Here is a 17,190-nt window from a genome sequence, read left to right on the forward strand (position 1 = left end):
GTGTGTGTTGATTGGGGAGCTGCTTGTGTAGAGCTCTGGTGTAGTTGCTGTTTTTGTGAGGCTTGTGACCACTTGGGAGAGATTATGAAGTGAGCCAAGGTCAGCTGCCACTTTCGCTGGGCTTGGGGACTCTTGGGAAAGTCTGCAATGCAAGCCAAGGCTGACTGCCACCTGTGCTGAGCTTGGGAGCATTTGGAAAAGACTGTAATGCAAGCTGAGGCCAGCTGCCTCCTATGCTGAGCTTGGGAGCATTTGGAAAGGACTGTGCTGCAAGCTGAGGTCAGCTGCTGCTTGTGCTGGACTTGAAGGCATTTTGGAAAGACTGTGATGCAAACCAAGGCTAGCCACCACTTGCATGCAGGGTTTGGAGTCACTTAGAAGGGGCTCCAGCATGGGCTAGCAGAGTGGGCAGAATCTCAGGGGAACACCGGGGTGGGGTGTACAGTGTTAGCTAGGTTATTGGAGAGTGACTGACTTGATTTCTGCTGTGCCTAGCAAGCCAGTTTGAAGCACAACAACAACTACAAAAAAGGAAACCAAGGAAGAGTGGTGCTTCCATCCCCAGAAAGAGTTTAGGCCCTTGTCCTAAAGTTAGTCAGCTTAATTCCTCCCCATATGACCCAGGTACTTCTCAAACTGCTGCTTCCACTTTGGAACCTGAAACAAGTGAATTTGTGCAAAAGCCCTTTAAGAACAGCATCAGTGCCTAGTCTGTGTGGCTCTGTGGTTGAGCATCGACTTATGAACAGCTTGATTCTTGGTCAGGGCACATGCCCGAGTTGCAGGCTTGATCCTTAGTAGGGTTGTGTAGAAGACAGCTAAACAGTGATTCTCTCTCATCATTAATCTCTCTCTCTCTCTCTCTCTCTCTCTCTCTCTCTCTCTCTCTCTCTCCTATCCCTTTCTCTCTGAAATTAATAAAAACATATTTAAAATATTTTTAAACAATAGTATCATCTCCCAAAGTCTTTTATCTCTCTTGGACATAATCCTTGATGTTTTACAAAGTAAGATATTTTAGGGACTCCTCTTCCGGGCATATGTGCCCTGGGCTGAGAAGTCTGGTGGGGGCTTAGACCCCCTTACTTCTCAGGAGAATCAATGTGGTTTAGATATTCCTCCTATTTGTGAGTCACCACACTGGGTGTGAATCTTAACCAGAGTCATATCTGTTCCCCAGCCTGTCTCCATGTGGCTCCTTCTTTATAGCCTTAGTTGTAGGAATTCTGTTCAGCTACTCTTCAGGTGGCTCCCTGCCATAGTTATTCTATATATTTTGTTGTCATTTTGATGTGTTTGTGAGAGGACATGTGTTCAGAGTCTCTCTACTCCATCATCTTGATGCTGCCTCCTCTTGGACTATGACATACTTGAGGGAAGAACATATTTTATTATTATTACTACTACTATTACTATTGTATTTTGTGATTGCTTGCACCACCATGGTTCTTGTATGCTTGTTATTTGGAGTAGTGGTGCACAAAAAGTTTGTGGAATGAAATAAAACCCACAGTTTTCAAGTTCAGAAAACCAGGGGGCAAATAGTAAAAGATCAGTGTGGTTTCTAGCGAAACCATTGCAGAATGTCCTCTCCACCTTTCTCAGATTAATTTAGGAAGTGGTGACTATTAGGCTCTCCAAATGAGGCTTTGCCCCTGACCTGGCTTGAAGATCTCTTGATGCCTCTGCCACCTCTGCTGGTTCCAACATAGACCAGACAGAGTGCCACAAATCCTCCCCCTCCTACGGCATGGCCAGTTTGCAAAGCAAAGCCCCAGCTTCTTAGCCTTTCCTGGTTTGTTTCCATTTGTGTCTTTATTGCAGGCCCTTCCAGCTTCAGCTTTGGCTACATGTCCATCCATGGAGGCATCTTCAGCATCATATTCTCTCCTTTGCACAATATTCCCTCTTCCCTTGCAATGTGACAATGTCCTTGAATCAAGTTTGTGACAGACTGCAGCTTTTTTCTTTTGGACAATTCCTTTCTGGGAGTTTCTTTGACCATCCAGCACGTAGAGTCTGCTTCTCATCTCTACTCCCTCCCCCATGCATTTCTGCCCGCCATCCAGTCTTGTCCAGACAGGACCCAAACTCAAATGTCCAAAGACAGGTGGGTAATAACCAGGTGAAGCTGCTGGAGTGTTTGCATATTAAACCCACCAGGGGGAGTCATTATTAAATATTCTCTCCTTTTTTTTTTTCTTCTTGTTACACAAAACTTTTGATGTAGCTTTTGTTTTTCTCCTTAGGTACAGAGAGGAATTTCTAGAGGAAAAACATAGTGCAAGTGTAGTAATAAATAAATGGCAATTGATTCTTGGATCTCAATGTTCATAGGTCATGGAGAGTGGTTAAGGATGAATGATGAACTAGCGAGTACATGTTCCATTTAAATGGGCCAGCCATGACTCAACTCAAGCTAAATGCCATTACATAGCAAGATAGGCTCAATAGTGTCAGATCTTCTGATTTTTTTCTTCAATAAAATCTGAACAATCTAGATATTTTGTAAAAACTTCTGATAAAATGTGTCTGCTACACACACACACACACACACACACACACACACACACCATATCTGCGAAGAGGTTTTGGCCTATAGGGCATTATTTTGTAACCTACAAGTCTATCCCCTCAAACAGGGCTCTGGCTGGAGTATGAGTAATAAGTAGGCCTGTAATCAGTCATGCAAACAGTTACAACTAATATAATCTTTTTCAGCTGAGCCTAGTATTTCTCGGTTAAGTGATGAGAAAAACAGAGTTTCCAGTTGAACTTGTAGACATGCTGAGGCTTCTCTGCAATCTTCTGCATCTTGGTCCTGCCTTGCCCTACTGTTGGTCCTCAGTGTGGGGGTCTAGGACTGACCGCATTAGCATCACCTGGGAACTTGTTAGAAATGCAGACTCTTAGGCGCCACCCCAGACCCATGGAATCGGAAAAGCTGGGGGTGGGGCCTGACAACCTGGGTGCGTCTAAGCCCTCCAGGTGATTCTGATGGACTCTGAAGTGTGAGGAGTTTCTCAATCTGCAATGTGCTCCTGCAGCCCCGGCAGGCAGGTGGAACCCCAGTCTTCCTGCTCTCCGACCCTCCGACCAGGTTTTAGGAGCCAAGACACATCTGCTCTGTAAACCCTGAGTTCAGCTTGGCTCTCCAAAAAGAAATATTGGACTAAGACACAAAATAGGATAGTGGAGAAAAGGGGGTTTTGGAATTCAGCACGTTCAGAGGGAAGAGGAGAAAAAAAACATGTTCCCAGATTTCTTACCCTCCCTCTCTCATGGCTTATTGTATCATACATAGAAGAAAAGCCTAGTGGTTTGAGTCAAAGAAATCTTGTCCTCGCCCTACCTTCAACCCAACCTCTCTTACAAATGGCTACTTCTATTTTAATTTCAAGCACTAGAGTTAGTAAAGGGTTAACTTCATTCACTAGGGTTAATAACAGACTAAGGAATATGGAGTTAGGACAGTCATGATACTAAGTGATTTAAATTTAGCCAGGTTGATTTCTTAACACCGTCCTGAGATTCTGGAAGAGTGAGAGTTCAATAGGTGGGTGAGGGGTCATGTTTGGGCTTAGGGTACACTTCAGGCAAGTCTGGGCTGTGAAGGCCCTGGTGGAGTAGAATGAGATCACTGGGGTCTCATTTTTATCATTTTAGTGAAAGGCATAGGTGGGGGGAAAAGGAAAGGCTCCTAAAAGAGAGGAATGAGGGCCAGAGAAAGACAATGGACAGACTTGTATCTTTCCCTCTTATCAAACTCCTCATCAACCACCCCCCTCTCAGACGTCCTGTGCAATCACTGCATTGTTGGAAAGTCCCTGAACTTGGGTTGCTTCCAGGCCCAGTATGAGTCTTATTTCTTTTTCAAAGCTGGAGTAGGAACAAGAGCAACTTAAAGGAAAACTGCTTTACATCTATTGCCTGAAAGTCTTATAGTACTTTACGGTTTATAAAATTGTAACCAGTGTTATGTTTCCCATCCCATAAAACTCAAGGGCATAATCCTAATATTTTATTTCTTTATAACTGAATTCAACTTTGCTCTTTAGTTACCTCTTCAATATCCCTTTTCTATAGTCCCCACTTGAGGTAGAGAAATTAATCTGGACATTTCCTGTAAGTTCAATTTTATCTCGTAATTTCCCCCCCAGTTAAATTCAATACATGTATGACAGTCCTAGGACAAATCAGAATTCTATTTCAGTCTCTCCCTCCTCCCAAGCTATTCACTTCACATACGAATTGTGCTTCATCTGTGGGGAAGGGAGGAGGACAGCTTAGTTCCTGGTGGAACTAACAGGGAGGGAGCACCTCCAGTATCTGGTTGAGATTGCCGGCTGTACTGCTGCCAGGACTGGCCACAAAATAAGGGAAACGCAGGGCCTTTAGTTACAAAATAATTAAGAATTTCAAGACAGCACCCAACTGATGTGGTTTAGCAGTCATGCGTCCACTCGGGAACCAAGAGGTCACTGGTTTGATTCCCAGTCAGGTCACATGCCCGGGTTGCAGGCTTGATCTTCAGTAGGGGGTGTGCACTCTCATCAATGTTTTACTCTCATCGATGTTTCTATTTCTCTATTCCTTTCCCTTCTTCTCTCTCAAATTCAATAAAGGAAAGGAAAAAAAAAAAAGAATTTCAAGGCAGCAACAGCAGAGCATTTAACCGAGTGTGGGCCCTGTGCAACCTCTGAAACCTGTCCTACCTGCATTCTCTGTTGTCATCTCCCTGCCTGGCTCCCCGTGAAAGTACAATAATTGCCATGGCCCTGCCTCTCCTGCTCTCTTGGAACCTTACCATAACTCTCACGGGTGCTGCGTGTTTCCTGAAGTGTAGCTTTCCTTCGGTTTCTCCCAGCTTTCCTGGTCTGTGTGGAAGCCCTCTGCCTGGGTGACTCTTCTGCCAGCATGTCGCTGCCTCTCCTAGCTACCTTCAACCTTGCTGGGCACATGGTCACTTCTGTATGTTTTCCAAATACTTGGTGAACATCAGTCTCCACCACCCACTTTGTACAGACAGTTGCTGCTAAGTCTGTTGTTTATCTGCATTTCCTATGGTGTGACTAATGCCAGTGGAAATCCTACTCTGAAACATTAGCATGTCAGGTTCTTTCACCTTAGATCCCTCAAACTTTGTGAAGGAACCCTTTTTATTTATATCCTCCCTCAACTTATCTGGAAGAGAAGAATAGGATAGGTGGGCAGATAGTATAGCTACTGCATAATTCCCCTTTCCCCTCATTTTTAGCCACTGGGTGTGAGAGGGTGGGATTGACAGGAACCATTTCCACTTCTCCCACTTTATTTTTATTTTTATTTTTAAAATATATTTTATTGATTTTTTTCAGAGAGGAAGAGAGAGGGATAGAGAGTTAGAAACATCGATGAGAGAGAATCATGGATCAGCTGCTTCTTGCACACCCCCTACTGGGGATGTGCCCGCAACCAAGGTACATGCCCTTGACTAGAATCGAACCTGGGACATTTTAGTCCATAGACTGACGCTCTATCCACTGAGCCAAATGGGTTTCGGCCACTTCTCCCACTTTAAATGCACCCATCAATCATGTTAGTCACACTGTCTAAATCAGGGTTGGCAAACTAAGGGCCAGGGGTCAAATCCACCCACACCTATTTGTTTGTGTATTGTCTATGGCTGTGTTCATGCTACAAAAGCATAGTTGAATAGATGCAACAGAGACCACATGAGTTCCAAAGTCCAAAATATTAAATATTTACTTATCCCTTTACGGAAAAAGTTTGCTGACTCTGTTCTAGACATCACAGTTGAAAATAAAGTGTCTTTGTCTCTGATGGTATTGGGTGTTGAGTGGTGTTTGATGACCCCATAGTTAATCTGCCACTGATTAATGCTCCCTGCATTACTACTGCTAGTAAATACTTTTACGTACACACAGAGAGTAGAAGAGGCATTATGATTCCACATACACATAGTGGGTAGAACAGGTATTCTTCTTCTTATTATTTTACAGAAGAAAAAACTATGAGTTGGAGAGGTTAAGTAACTTGTGCTAGCTTCCAAAAGAAGTGACTATGGGGTTAGAGGTGGGAGCATAGCTCTCTTAATTCCTTGGAGTTAATAGCAAACAGTTCCAGGAGGATTCAGCATGTTAGGGAAAAAATTCCAAGGATTTTGATGTATGAGGTCATGGGTCACCTTAAGGTCCACTGTGGGTTGGGTGGTATGACTAGAGGGTGGAAAAGAGAGGTGGGCTATGGATCATTAGGTTAGAAAAAATTATTCCAAATGATGGTGACTCATCTTTTTACATACTTCCTGCCCACACCCTGAGTCTGAAACTTGTGCATTGTGGTAGCATGACATTTTAGATAAATTAAATTCCCAATGCACCTTAATGAGCTAAGCTCAAAGTTCTCTTTACAGTTCTTGCCAGCTTTTGCATGCAGAGCAACCAAGGTTATGAAGATTGGTTGAAAGACATGGAGCTTACAGCCCCTTCACACAGCATCTTTAAAAACCAGATAGACATTTTTGGTGACCTTGTGTCTTCAGTTGCTTTCCTAGAATGTGTTTCAATAGGAATATGTTTTCCTTTACTCCTTGCCTGGTTGTAAAGTAGCTTAGGCTCTGTTTTTAATTTAGACTCCCCATACTCTGATCTAATCCAAGGGATGCTCGGGGACTGTTAGAAAAGACATGAGTCAGGAGGAGTTCAAAATAGACACAACCCATGACCCCATACATTACAAGTGGTTTTAAGTTGTTCTTTCATGTTAAGAAATGGTCTAGAGATTTAAAGGAAGAGGCATTTAAAGGACACCTGAATACAATTGGCCTATGTGCAGGCAATTAGAATGCATGAAGTCATCGTCAGCACACAGTTATGTGCAGTATTTCATTTTCTCCCCTGTCAGCATGAAGCCGTGGTATCAGCCAAACCACTGCACGTCTTTTTCCTTGAGGAGATTAATCCATCTTGTTAATATTGACCAGCAGTTGTGATTTTCCTCACATTTCTTGAAAATGCAATCAAATTATTTGAGAATATTTGCAACATAAAGACAAACATTTTCCCCCAACAGGTAATTTTGTGCAGTTGGCTCACTAGAATAAAATCAGCTTCTGCACAAAGTAGAATTTTTTCTCAATTTGCCTAATTGAAAAAATCAGTTCAATTTATATCCAGTCGAGTAGCAGTTGTTATATGCCTGAAGTCTTAGTGACTTTGCCAATTCCGAAAATGTCAAAAGTCAGAACTGCAATGGCAAAGTTATTCTTTAGCTCCTTGAAAATCTCAAGCTCTGAGAAGTAGAAAGGCAGGGTGAGAGGAGCATGGGAAAGAGATTGTGGTCTTAGAAGAATAAGGTTCTTCTAAGACTGTGGGGTTACACAGGTAGAAGTTAGAGGAAAGAATCTACTGGTGGATGCTACACTCTGTGCCTAAATGTATTTTAGCCCCATGAAACAGTACCTGTGAATTCTTTGGTATTGCAGTAGTTCTGATATGGTGGTAAAAGCTTCCACCCAGATTTCTCCATGCACGTGGAAAACCCAAAATTCTAGTTCAAGCTTTCCAGGTACTGGCCGTATTGTTTTGGACAAATAAATAAATCTCTCTAAGCCTCACTTGTCTTATCCTATATAATCCTATGTAATAAAAGAGAAACATGTAAAATTGACCATACCTCTGCTACGCTCACAAGCCAATCAGGAGTGAGTATGCAAATTAACCCAACAAAGATGGCAGTTTAATTCACATGCACAGGTGCTAGGCAGAAAGTGGAGCTGCTTGGAGGACTTGGCAGAGTGTGAGGCAGTGGGATAGAGACAAAGCAGGAAGGGAAAACCAGGAGAGCTGGGAGCACCAGGAATGCTGGGAATAGTAGTTCTGATGGCAGCCCCAGGACCAGAAGCAGAAGACCAGAGCATGGGGAGCACCAGGAATGCTGGGAATTGTAGTTCTGGTGGCAGACGGATCTCCTAGTCTAGAGCAAAGTGAGCCTGGAGCAGGTTACTGTTGCGGTGGGGGGTGGAGGGAAAGCAAAGGTGAGAGTAAAATCAGAGTGTCTAGGAAAAATTAAAGGGAAGATATCCTAAAACTTCCAGGAAATCTTCCCTAATGAAGCAAAGAAAAAAAAAAAAGCCTCTGTTATTCTGTAAGCAACAATTTGCTCATATGAAAAAAAAAAAAAATTCGCTCATATGATTACAAAAACAGACAGAAACTCCTGGATTGGAGAAGGATCCCTGAGGGCTTCCATGTTGGAGAGGGTGCAGGTCAGGTTGAGCCCCCCCAACCCCCTGCCCCATGGACGAATCTTTGTGTACCAGACCCCTAGTCCTTTATAAGAAGAATAATTATAGTACCTGCTTTATGCATTGTAATGAGGATTTCATGAGATGGTACTCTAGATATGTGTACTTAACCCAGTGCTCAGAGCATAATAAGCTTTGTAGTGAACGTCAACAACTATTATTGTGAATAAAAGTAATATTTAAGAATAATTGATCAAATATATACTGTTGAGATAAAGTCTAAGGTATTTACCTTCTGGCTACAAAAGGTCTCTTGTTTGTGGGAGGAAATGACTGATTCTTATATAATTCTGGGGTTGGGCCTTTTTATAAGTGATGAAATATAAGAAGGAAATCTAGTCCTGGCAAACCAGAAATCTGGTGATTTTCCAGAGATGTCCTCTTTGTTAGATGAAGAAAAAACAACACAAATATTTAGAATTCAAATTAAATGATGACCTGTGGCCACAGGTACTATTAAATTGTTTGAAAAAATTATAGTGCTCAAACAGAAAGACTATAGGTAAAATTTATTGGAAAACTTAAATTTGAGAGCCTTACTCTTTTTATGTAATCAATGACCATCAATTATATACTATGTCTAGTGGACAGTGGCATCAGAATTACAAAAAATAAAGTATCATAAATAAAACAAAATTTAAAATGTATTTGAGGTTAAAGGATGAATCATTGATGTTGAAAATGCCAGAAAAAGTTGTTATTTTGTCATTACTTTACATAATAGTATATTTCTAGATAGTTAAGTGCTTTTCTCTTTATTACAATTGACAGTAGTCTTATTTCTGCGATGGAAAATAACAAGAAAAACCACCACCATGTTATAGATGCTAAAAATGAATATAAAGAGGTAAACTAATATCCCTTTTTATCAAAATGTTGGTTTAAAAAAGGTCATTTATTTTACATTCAAAGTTGTTTTTAAAAAAAATATATTTTATTGATTTTTTACAGAGAGGAAGAGAGAGGGATAGAGAGTTAGAAACATCGATGAGAGAGAATCGTCAATCAGCTGCCTCTTGCACACCCCCTACTTGGGGATGTGCCCGCAACCAAGATTTTGCCCTTTGACCGGAATCGAACCTGGGACCTTTTAGTCTGCAGGCCGATGCTCTATCCATTGAGCCAGACCAGTTTTGGCACATTCAAAGTTTTAAAACCCTCAAATGGTACTCTCATTTAGACCTAGGTTTCTAACTTTAAAAGATTTTTATTTTTTTTACTTTTTGGTAGTTCCCTGATCTTTTCTCTTGTTTGTTGTTGTTGTGTGGTTTTTGTTTTGTTTTGTTTTTTATTTTTCTAGAAATCTTTTCTAGGTCTGCTGTTATCTAAGGATATTAAAGCTAATTTCATAAGATATTTAATCATGGATTTAGACTAGGGTAGAATAACATTTTTCTAACTTGCCACAATTATAATATTTTCCTAGAAACCCCCTTCCCCCAATTTGTTACCTCTGACAGGATACAAGTTAAACACCTATTTTGATTGGGTTTTAAAAGGATATTGCCTTTGCCCCATTTGAATGACTAGTAAAGACATACCAGCCCAATAGGCAAAGTGAAAAGGGGTACCTTAAACATTTGATCACAACTTCGCAGTGACTTCAAGAAAATCCCTTTCTTGAATTCTAACTTTCATAAAATTACTTAGAAGAAATTTCAGTTGGTCTGAATAGTTGACCTGTCCTAGTAGAATAAAAATGCTTCAAATAAACAAAAACTCTGGTTATTTTGAGAGTTTTATGACTATTAGATAATGAGGATTGAAGAAAAAAAGTCAACATGGCTTTTGCATAAGTAAGATGAAGAATATTTTTATTTTATTTTTAAAAACATATTTTATTGATTTTTCACAGAGAGGAAGGAAGAGGGATAGAGAGTTAGAAACATAAATGCGAAAGAAACATCTATCAGCTGCCTCCTGCTCACCCCCTACTGGGGATGTGCCTGCAATCAAGGTACATGCCCTTGACTGGAATCAAACCTGGGACCCTTCAGTCTGCAGGCTGACACTCTATCCACTGAGCCAAACCAGCCAGGGCAGAATGAAGAATATTTTTTAAAGTTACAAAGGAAATTTAAGGGCAAACACAATAACACTTGTGAACAGTCTTTGCTATTAGAATGAGTAATAATCTCATGAGGAATACTTGAACATTTCACGAGTTGGGATATTTATAACTAGAGTAACCCGAACAAATAAGATGCGCAGAGGGAATAATCTGACATTGGTGGAGAATGAACTAGTTGATTTGATTGGTCTTTAGCATTTTAAAATTCACATAAAACTAGAACAGATGTTTCCTTTTGCATTTAGTTTTGGGTGCTTTGGGTATTGTCATTTATGTTTAAAAGAAAGAATTAGGACAGTTCCTTGCTAATAATGTTCTGGAAGCCTCACTTGCAGCAGGCCTTTTGTCAAAAGTAGGCTTTTCTGTAATTGTGTGCTTTCCTTTTTATTATGTACTATAGTTTTTTCCTTCTAATTCTATAAAGTAATTTAAAAATAGAAGTTATATAAATAAAATGATCGCAACATTTCACCCTGTGCACTATGTAGGTTCTTGAAAAAGTATATAGATAAAATAAAAGCAGGAACAGACAAGGGTTGGATACTTGAGAATCATAGGAAAGCTGCCAAAACCTAATTCATGCAGAAAAGAAGTTCTGTTGGTAGAAATGGGAGTGTTGTGACCTACATTGAATTATAGCATGAAAAGACAAATCTAAAAAGTGAGAGCAGGAGTGAAAATGCTGGGGAAATATGTAAAACTTTAGACAATAAATAAATTTTAAAATAAAGAAAGTGGTGGGGAAAATCAAGGTCACAATTTGCGGGAACTAACGAAGATGGGAACTAGAGTGGGTATTTAATAGCTGTAGACTTCTTTATCATTATATTTGTATTGATTTCAGAGAGGAAGGAAGAGGGAGAGAGAGAGAGATAGAAACATCAGTGATGGGAGAGAATCATTGATCAGCTGCTTCCTGCACGCCCCCCACCAGGGATGAGCCCACAACCTGGACATGTATCCTGACTGAGAATCGAACTGCAACTTCCTGGTTCATAGGTCCACACTCAACCACTGACTCATGCCCGCTATGTATTTATCCTTTTCTTTCTACTTGTTCAACTGCTGTAGAAATACTTGTTAGTTCATCATAAAGAAACCAATGTCTTCATAAACACTTTCTGATTCCTCCTAGGAATGATATCCTATATCATTCATCTGACCGTTAGTTATTGCCCAATTTCTGGGGTTGGGGGGTAGAGAATGGAAGAGAGATGATCACAGATGGAAGAAGAAGGTCTGGAATAACATTTAGTCTTTCTTTTCTTTACACCCTCATCAGCAAATTCCATGCAAAGTATTGCTAACTAATTACTATGAAAGGAAAAGTAAGTGTACTTTGTAAATTATGTTAGGATAATTTGCTTATTAAGAGAAGAATCTGTGCCCCAAATTACAATGAATAAAAACACACACATTACAAAATCTGATGTGATTCTCTGGTTTATTTAAACCTTTGTCTTGAGGAGAACCTTCTTTGAAGGGTCTGCACTAAGACGAAGCAAAGGCATTCTTGGCTTCCTTCAGAAAGTTTATTACCTTATGTGTCTAAAACTTGCAGCCATGCGATCAACTATTAAGCCTAAGGAGTGCCAGATGCCTTTTTGGTTACCTGTCTGCAATTCCTCTCAGCACAATGGACAGGATTTGGCCAACTCTGATGTAATGTTTACTATTGTTCCGCTCTGGGGCTTTTCACACAATAAGTCTATGATGGTCCCTGTTTAGACTTTGAATCTTGTTTTTATAATTTGTATCCTTAATAGTTGACGAGGTTCCTTCTCCAGTAGACTTAAGATATGTATTTTTATTGATTTCAGGGAGGAAGGGAGAATGAGGGAGAAATAGAAACATCAATGATGAGAGAGAATCACTGATCGGCTGCCGCCTGCACACCCCACACTGGAGACTAAGCCTACAACCTGACTGGGAATCAAACTGTGACCTTCTAGTTCATAGGTCAACATTTAACCATTGAGCCACACAGGCCAGGTGGAGTAGGTTAATGACTTTAGAAAAAGTATTTTTACTTAGCAAACTACAGGAGGTCCTCAGGTTATGTCGGAGATTCGTTCTTATGGCGTTTCATAATGTGATTTTTCACCATAAGTCAGAACCCACCTACATAAGGACCTATGTCACTCACATGGAACATATACACAGCAGTAATGAAGTGGAAACAGTAAAAAAAAAAAAAAAAAAAAAAAAAAATTAAAGTAAAGAGAACAATTCCTGACCTTCACTTGTGGTAAATAATAAAAAAAACATAAGGCACATATGTATATAAGTCGAAATAATGGAACTTTTTTGTAAATCAACTAGAGGCCTGGTGAACAAAATCTGTGCATGGGGCAGGGTGCGAGGAGGCCCTCAGCTTGGCCTGTACCCTCTCCAATTTGGGACCCCTTAGGGGATGTCTGACTTCCCTCTCACAATCCGGGACTGCTGGCTCCTAACCGCTCACCTGCCTGCCTGATTGCCCCTAACCACTCTCCTCTGCTGGCCTGATCACCCCTAACCACCTCTGTTTTGGCCCCCACCACCGTGGCTTTTTCCAGAAAAATTAGCATATTACCCTTTTATTAGTATAGATGGGAGATGGCGATATAATCATGAAATGATGTACACTGAGTCCGACGTAACCCGAGGACTGCCTGTAATTTCAATTGCTGTGTGAGTTTTGCATGTGGAGGAAGACATTGATTTCTCCAACTCTAATGTGAAGTGAAAAAATATTGCCTTAGTAAGCATTTGTAGATTTATCTGGATCATCTAATGTACAGGATAGTCCTCCCCTCTAATTTGTATGTGTTTAACCAGTTAACTACCACACGACCAAAATGGAAACTATGATATTTTGAATTTAATTTAAAAATCAAATTGCAATGAATATTATAATGAAAATAAATATATTACTCACAATTTGGGTGTTCTTGAATATTTTCAGCTGAAAATTCTCATGAAAAATGATTTTAAAGTTGGTCAGGGTTGCCACTTAGGGAAAACATATTTTCTTTTATAGATGCGTATGCCATGAGGGGAAGGTCCTCCACTTGTGTCTACAGATGCTTATGGCATACAATGGATTAAGAATTTAAGGGAAAGCCCTACAGTGAGTAGGTACTTGGAATCAGACCTGCATTCAAATCCTAGTTCTCCTATTCACTAGGAATAGCTTTGTAATCCAGAAAAATATATTGAATTTCTTTAAACCTTAGTGATCTCATCTTTAAAATCTCACATCATAGGGTTGATATGAGTATTAACTTAAATTAGATGTTGTATGTAAAATGCTTAACATACTATGTAATACTTCAGAAATAATAAGTGAGAACTATTATAATAAGAGAGAGTATGAATGCTTCTAGATGTGATACATGGAAGTTCTCTATTGTCTGGATATTTTCTCCTTACAAAATATATAAAGATGGCTTAATGTGGACATTATTGATGATAGACTTGGTTACACTATTGAGAAACTATGTTTTTCTACCTCACATGTTGTCAAATTTCTTCCTAAAACATTACTTGTCTAGTTTGTTATTTCTGAGTGCTTTCGCATTCCTCAGATAGAACAGGTGTTGATTGCTGACTTTGTTGTGGAGATAAAGATAGTAAACACCATTTGGCTTATCAAAAAAGGACCAGCATCCATGTGCAGATGTCAGAGGAAAGCAATGAATGTGAAATTTCAGTGTCACAGTGGAAAAATATTTGCTAAGACATTAACATCATGGATCTAGCATAAGAGATTTTCCATCAGCCAAAGTAAATTAAGGCAGAGGAAAATAGGGAACTCAATATTTTGACCTGATATAATATAATTAGATAATTCTAAATGTGTTTTTTTCTGTAATGGATCAATTCTGTAATTAATTAATTCAATAATTAATGTTCATCAATGAATTAATATAATCTTGTAAAAAACTATTAATGCTATACTAAAATTTATTTTGAAGTACTAATATAGACTAAAATTTTTACAAAGAACTAAATATAGAGTAGGTATAAGAAAATACCATTTCCTTCATGTTTGCAAATACAATTAATTAAATAAATTCATGTCACATACAGATAGTTATTTTTTATTCTATTTTAGGAATAGTCTAGTGTTGTAGATATTATGAGATGCATAAAATCCAGGGAAACAAGACATAAACATATGCTACAGTCCAATACAAATGTTATGTCTGATTAAAGCTAAGTATAATTAAGTTTAATACATCATCCCTCACTTCCTATGCTTTGAGAACCATCTTCTGGAATTTCTATTAACCCATGATCTAAGCTGAAGTTGTCAAATCAATATTTGCTGTGCCATTCCAAAGAGCCTTAAGATCTTATAGAGAAAGTTATTTCAGATAAAAGGAATTCACATGTGGTATAGAGTCATAGGGAGTCACAATTCAATTTGGGAAGCTCATGTGTCTTAGCTGTGATGTGTAACAGGTCAGAGTTAAATCTGAAACTTTCTATTCATCAACTCTTTTTTCTCTGGCTTGGGGCTGAAAGCAGCCCACTCTGCCCACAAACAAGCTGTGATGAAATACAGTAGGTCTGCTCTGAAGGGCTCTGGCTCCCATTACAAAGAAACATCTTTTCTTTGTTCATCATCAAAGCACAAAAGATGCTCTAAAACTCCGAGGACAAATCACTGAATTAACCAGAAAACAGGGTGCCAGGGTTAAGGACCACCTTTCTGTGTTTATGTTGTTCATAGTTAGGGTGCTGTAGAAAATTCTCTCTCTCTCTCTCTCTCTCTCTCTCTCTCTCTCTCTCTCTCTCTCACACACACACACACACACACACACACACACACACACACACACACACACACACACACACACACACACACGAGTTCACTTCAAAAAAGAAGCATGAATGTAGATTTCAAGATTTGTTGGAAGAATTGAATATTTGCTATCTGAAAGGAAACACCACACTGTATTTATTTTTCTATTATGAATCAAGAGTTTTGAAAAGCTCTCCTTAGTTTTTTAAATATGATTGGGTTCATAAAGGAAATTTACTTTCAGAAAACAACATCCATGTAGTTTATCTGGAATGAGTCATGAAAATCTTGCTGCTTAGCTGTTCAGAGACAGGACTATTTATACTGTGAGTTCTAAATAACCCCTTGCACTAACCTTCGATATTTAAGGGTGTAGGCAAAATTTGTAGCCCAGCCCCTGGGATATTAGAGCTCTCTTCAAGCATTTCAAATCCTAGCTTTTGAGTCCACAATGTTTACAACATACCTGTTGGTTCAGTTCTTTTGCTCAGGGACTGACAGGTCATCTGTAAAACATTCCTCATGGAATGACTCAAAGGTGCTTCCCACAGGACAAGCTAGCTGCTGCTTTGTTGTTTTTTCTTCTTTATTTTGCCTCAAAATATACTGTTTAAAAATTTGATTTTGTAGTTGTTCTGTTTTCTCCCAATTCTTTGTGCTTTTACCCACATTATTGTAAATGAGCGACGTTAAGAAAACAAAAGCCAACAACCTGCTTTTGAAAAAAAAAAAAAAGAGGCTATGGAAAAATAGAATTCCCTATCACCACCCTCTCCCCTTTGCTTTCCCGTTCCCTCTCTCTATTCCAGCCCCTCTCCAGCCTTTGTGAATTTCACTGCAGTTGTGACTTTTATTTGGTTCCTGGCAGGGTTTGAAGTTTGAGTTTTCTGATGGAGTTAGAATCACTTAAAAATAAAAAGTTTTATTTTACAACTTTAGATTAACAGAATTGTTGCAAAGATAATACTGGGAGTTCCCAAATACTCCACACCCCGTTTCCTCTATAATTAGCATCTTACATTAGTCTGATACATTCATCATAATTAGTAAACCAATATTGATACATTATAATTGACTCAAGTACATACTGCAGAGTTCCTTGATTTTCCCCTAATGTCACTTTGCTGTTGCAGGATCCCACTCTGGATGCCATATTACAGTACATTTAGTTGTCATGTGTCCTTAGTCTCCTCTTGGCTGTGATGGTTTTTCTGATTTTCCTTTCTGTTGTTGTTTTTGTTTTATTATTGCCTTGATAGTTTCAAAGATTATTGGTCACAAATTTTATAGAGTGTCTCTCATTTGGGATCTGTCTGATGTTTTTCTCATTATTAAACTTGGGTAATGTTTTAAGGGAGCAAGACCACAAAGGTGAAATGCCTTGCTTATCACCTCCAACCAAAGATACATACTATACACACAACTTATTACTGTTGATGTTGACCTCGATCATTTGGTTTGAGATATTTGTCAGGTTATAATCACATTTTCACTTTTTCTTGAAGACCATCAAGGCATTTTTCTGAAGATTTAAATAGTACATTAATTAAAACTATAAAGAAGCTAACTGGAACTGATCTTTTTTTTCTTTTTCTTTATTGGTGATGTTGTAAAGCTGCAACAAGTTTTTAAGTAGTTAGAGAAAATATAATTTCAATGGTGGTAAAAACATCTAATCTTTCTTTGTGTTAGGTGGGAATGAGATCCCGAAACCAGGGTGGTGAAAGTTCATCCAACGGGCACATCTCCTGCCCCAAACCCTCCATCATAAGCAATGCTGAGGATAAAAGTCTCTCAGAAGAAGCAAAAAAGAAGAACAAATCAAATAGAAAGGAAGATGATGTCATGGCCTCAGGAACTGTCAAACGACACCTAAAACCATCTGGAGAAAGTGAAAAAAAGAATAAGAAATCCTTGGAGTTATCCAAAGAAGACCTCATCCAGCTACTCAGTATAATGGAAGGAGAGTTGCAGGTAGAGTCAAATTTTCTAAACTATTGTGTTTCTAGTTTCTAAGCT

General features: G+C 39.2%; 1 protein-coding gene and 1 non-coding gene across 3 annotated transcripts in view; one reads left to right on the forward strand and one right to left on the reverse strand.

The window, feature by feature from the left end:
• The window catches only part of FILIP1 (filamin A interacting protein 1), a 166,247-nt gene that overhangs the window by 48,509 nt on the left and 100,548 nt on the right, over positions 1–17,190 (forward strand). For both annotated transcript variants that reach the window (XM_036414193.2, XM_036414196.2), the window contains exon 2: positions 16,864–17,145. In XM_036414193.2, the coding sequence (XP_036270086.1) occupies positions 16,870–17,145 (276 nt within the window). In that variant the 5' untranslated portion in view covers positions 16,864–16,869. The remainder of the gene's footprint in view (positions 1–16,863; positions 17,146–17,190) is intronic.
• LOC118706247 lies at positions 9,751–9,879 on the reverse strand. The gene has a single exon (XR_004983965.1). It is a non-coding gene; the product is annotated as a small nucleolar RNA SNORA27 (small nucleolar RNA).

The sequence above is a fragment of the Pipistrellus kuhlii genome, unplaced genomic scaffold (assembly GCF_014108245.1).
Source record: "Pipistrellus kuhlii isolate mPipKuh1 unplaced genomic scaffold, mPipKuh1.p scaffold_m20_p_5, whole genome shotgun sequence".
NCBI classification, from domain to species: Eukaryota; Metazoa; Chordata; class Mammalia; order Chiroptera; family Vespertilionidae; genus Pipistrellus; species Pipistrellus kuhlii.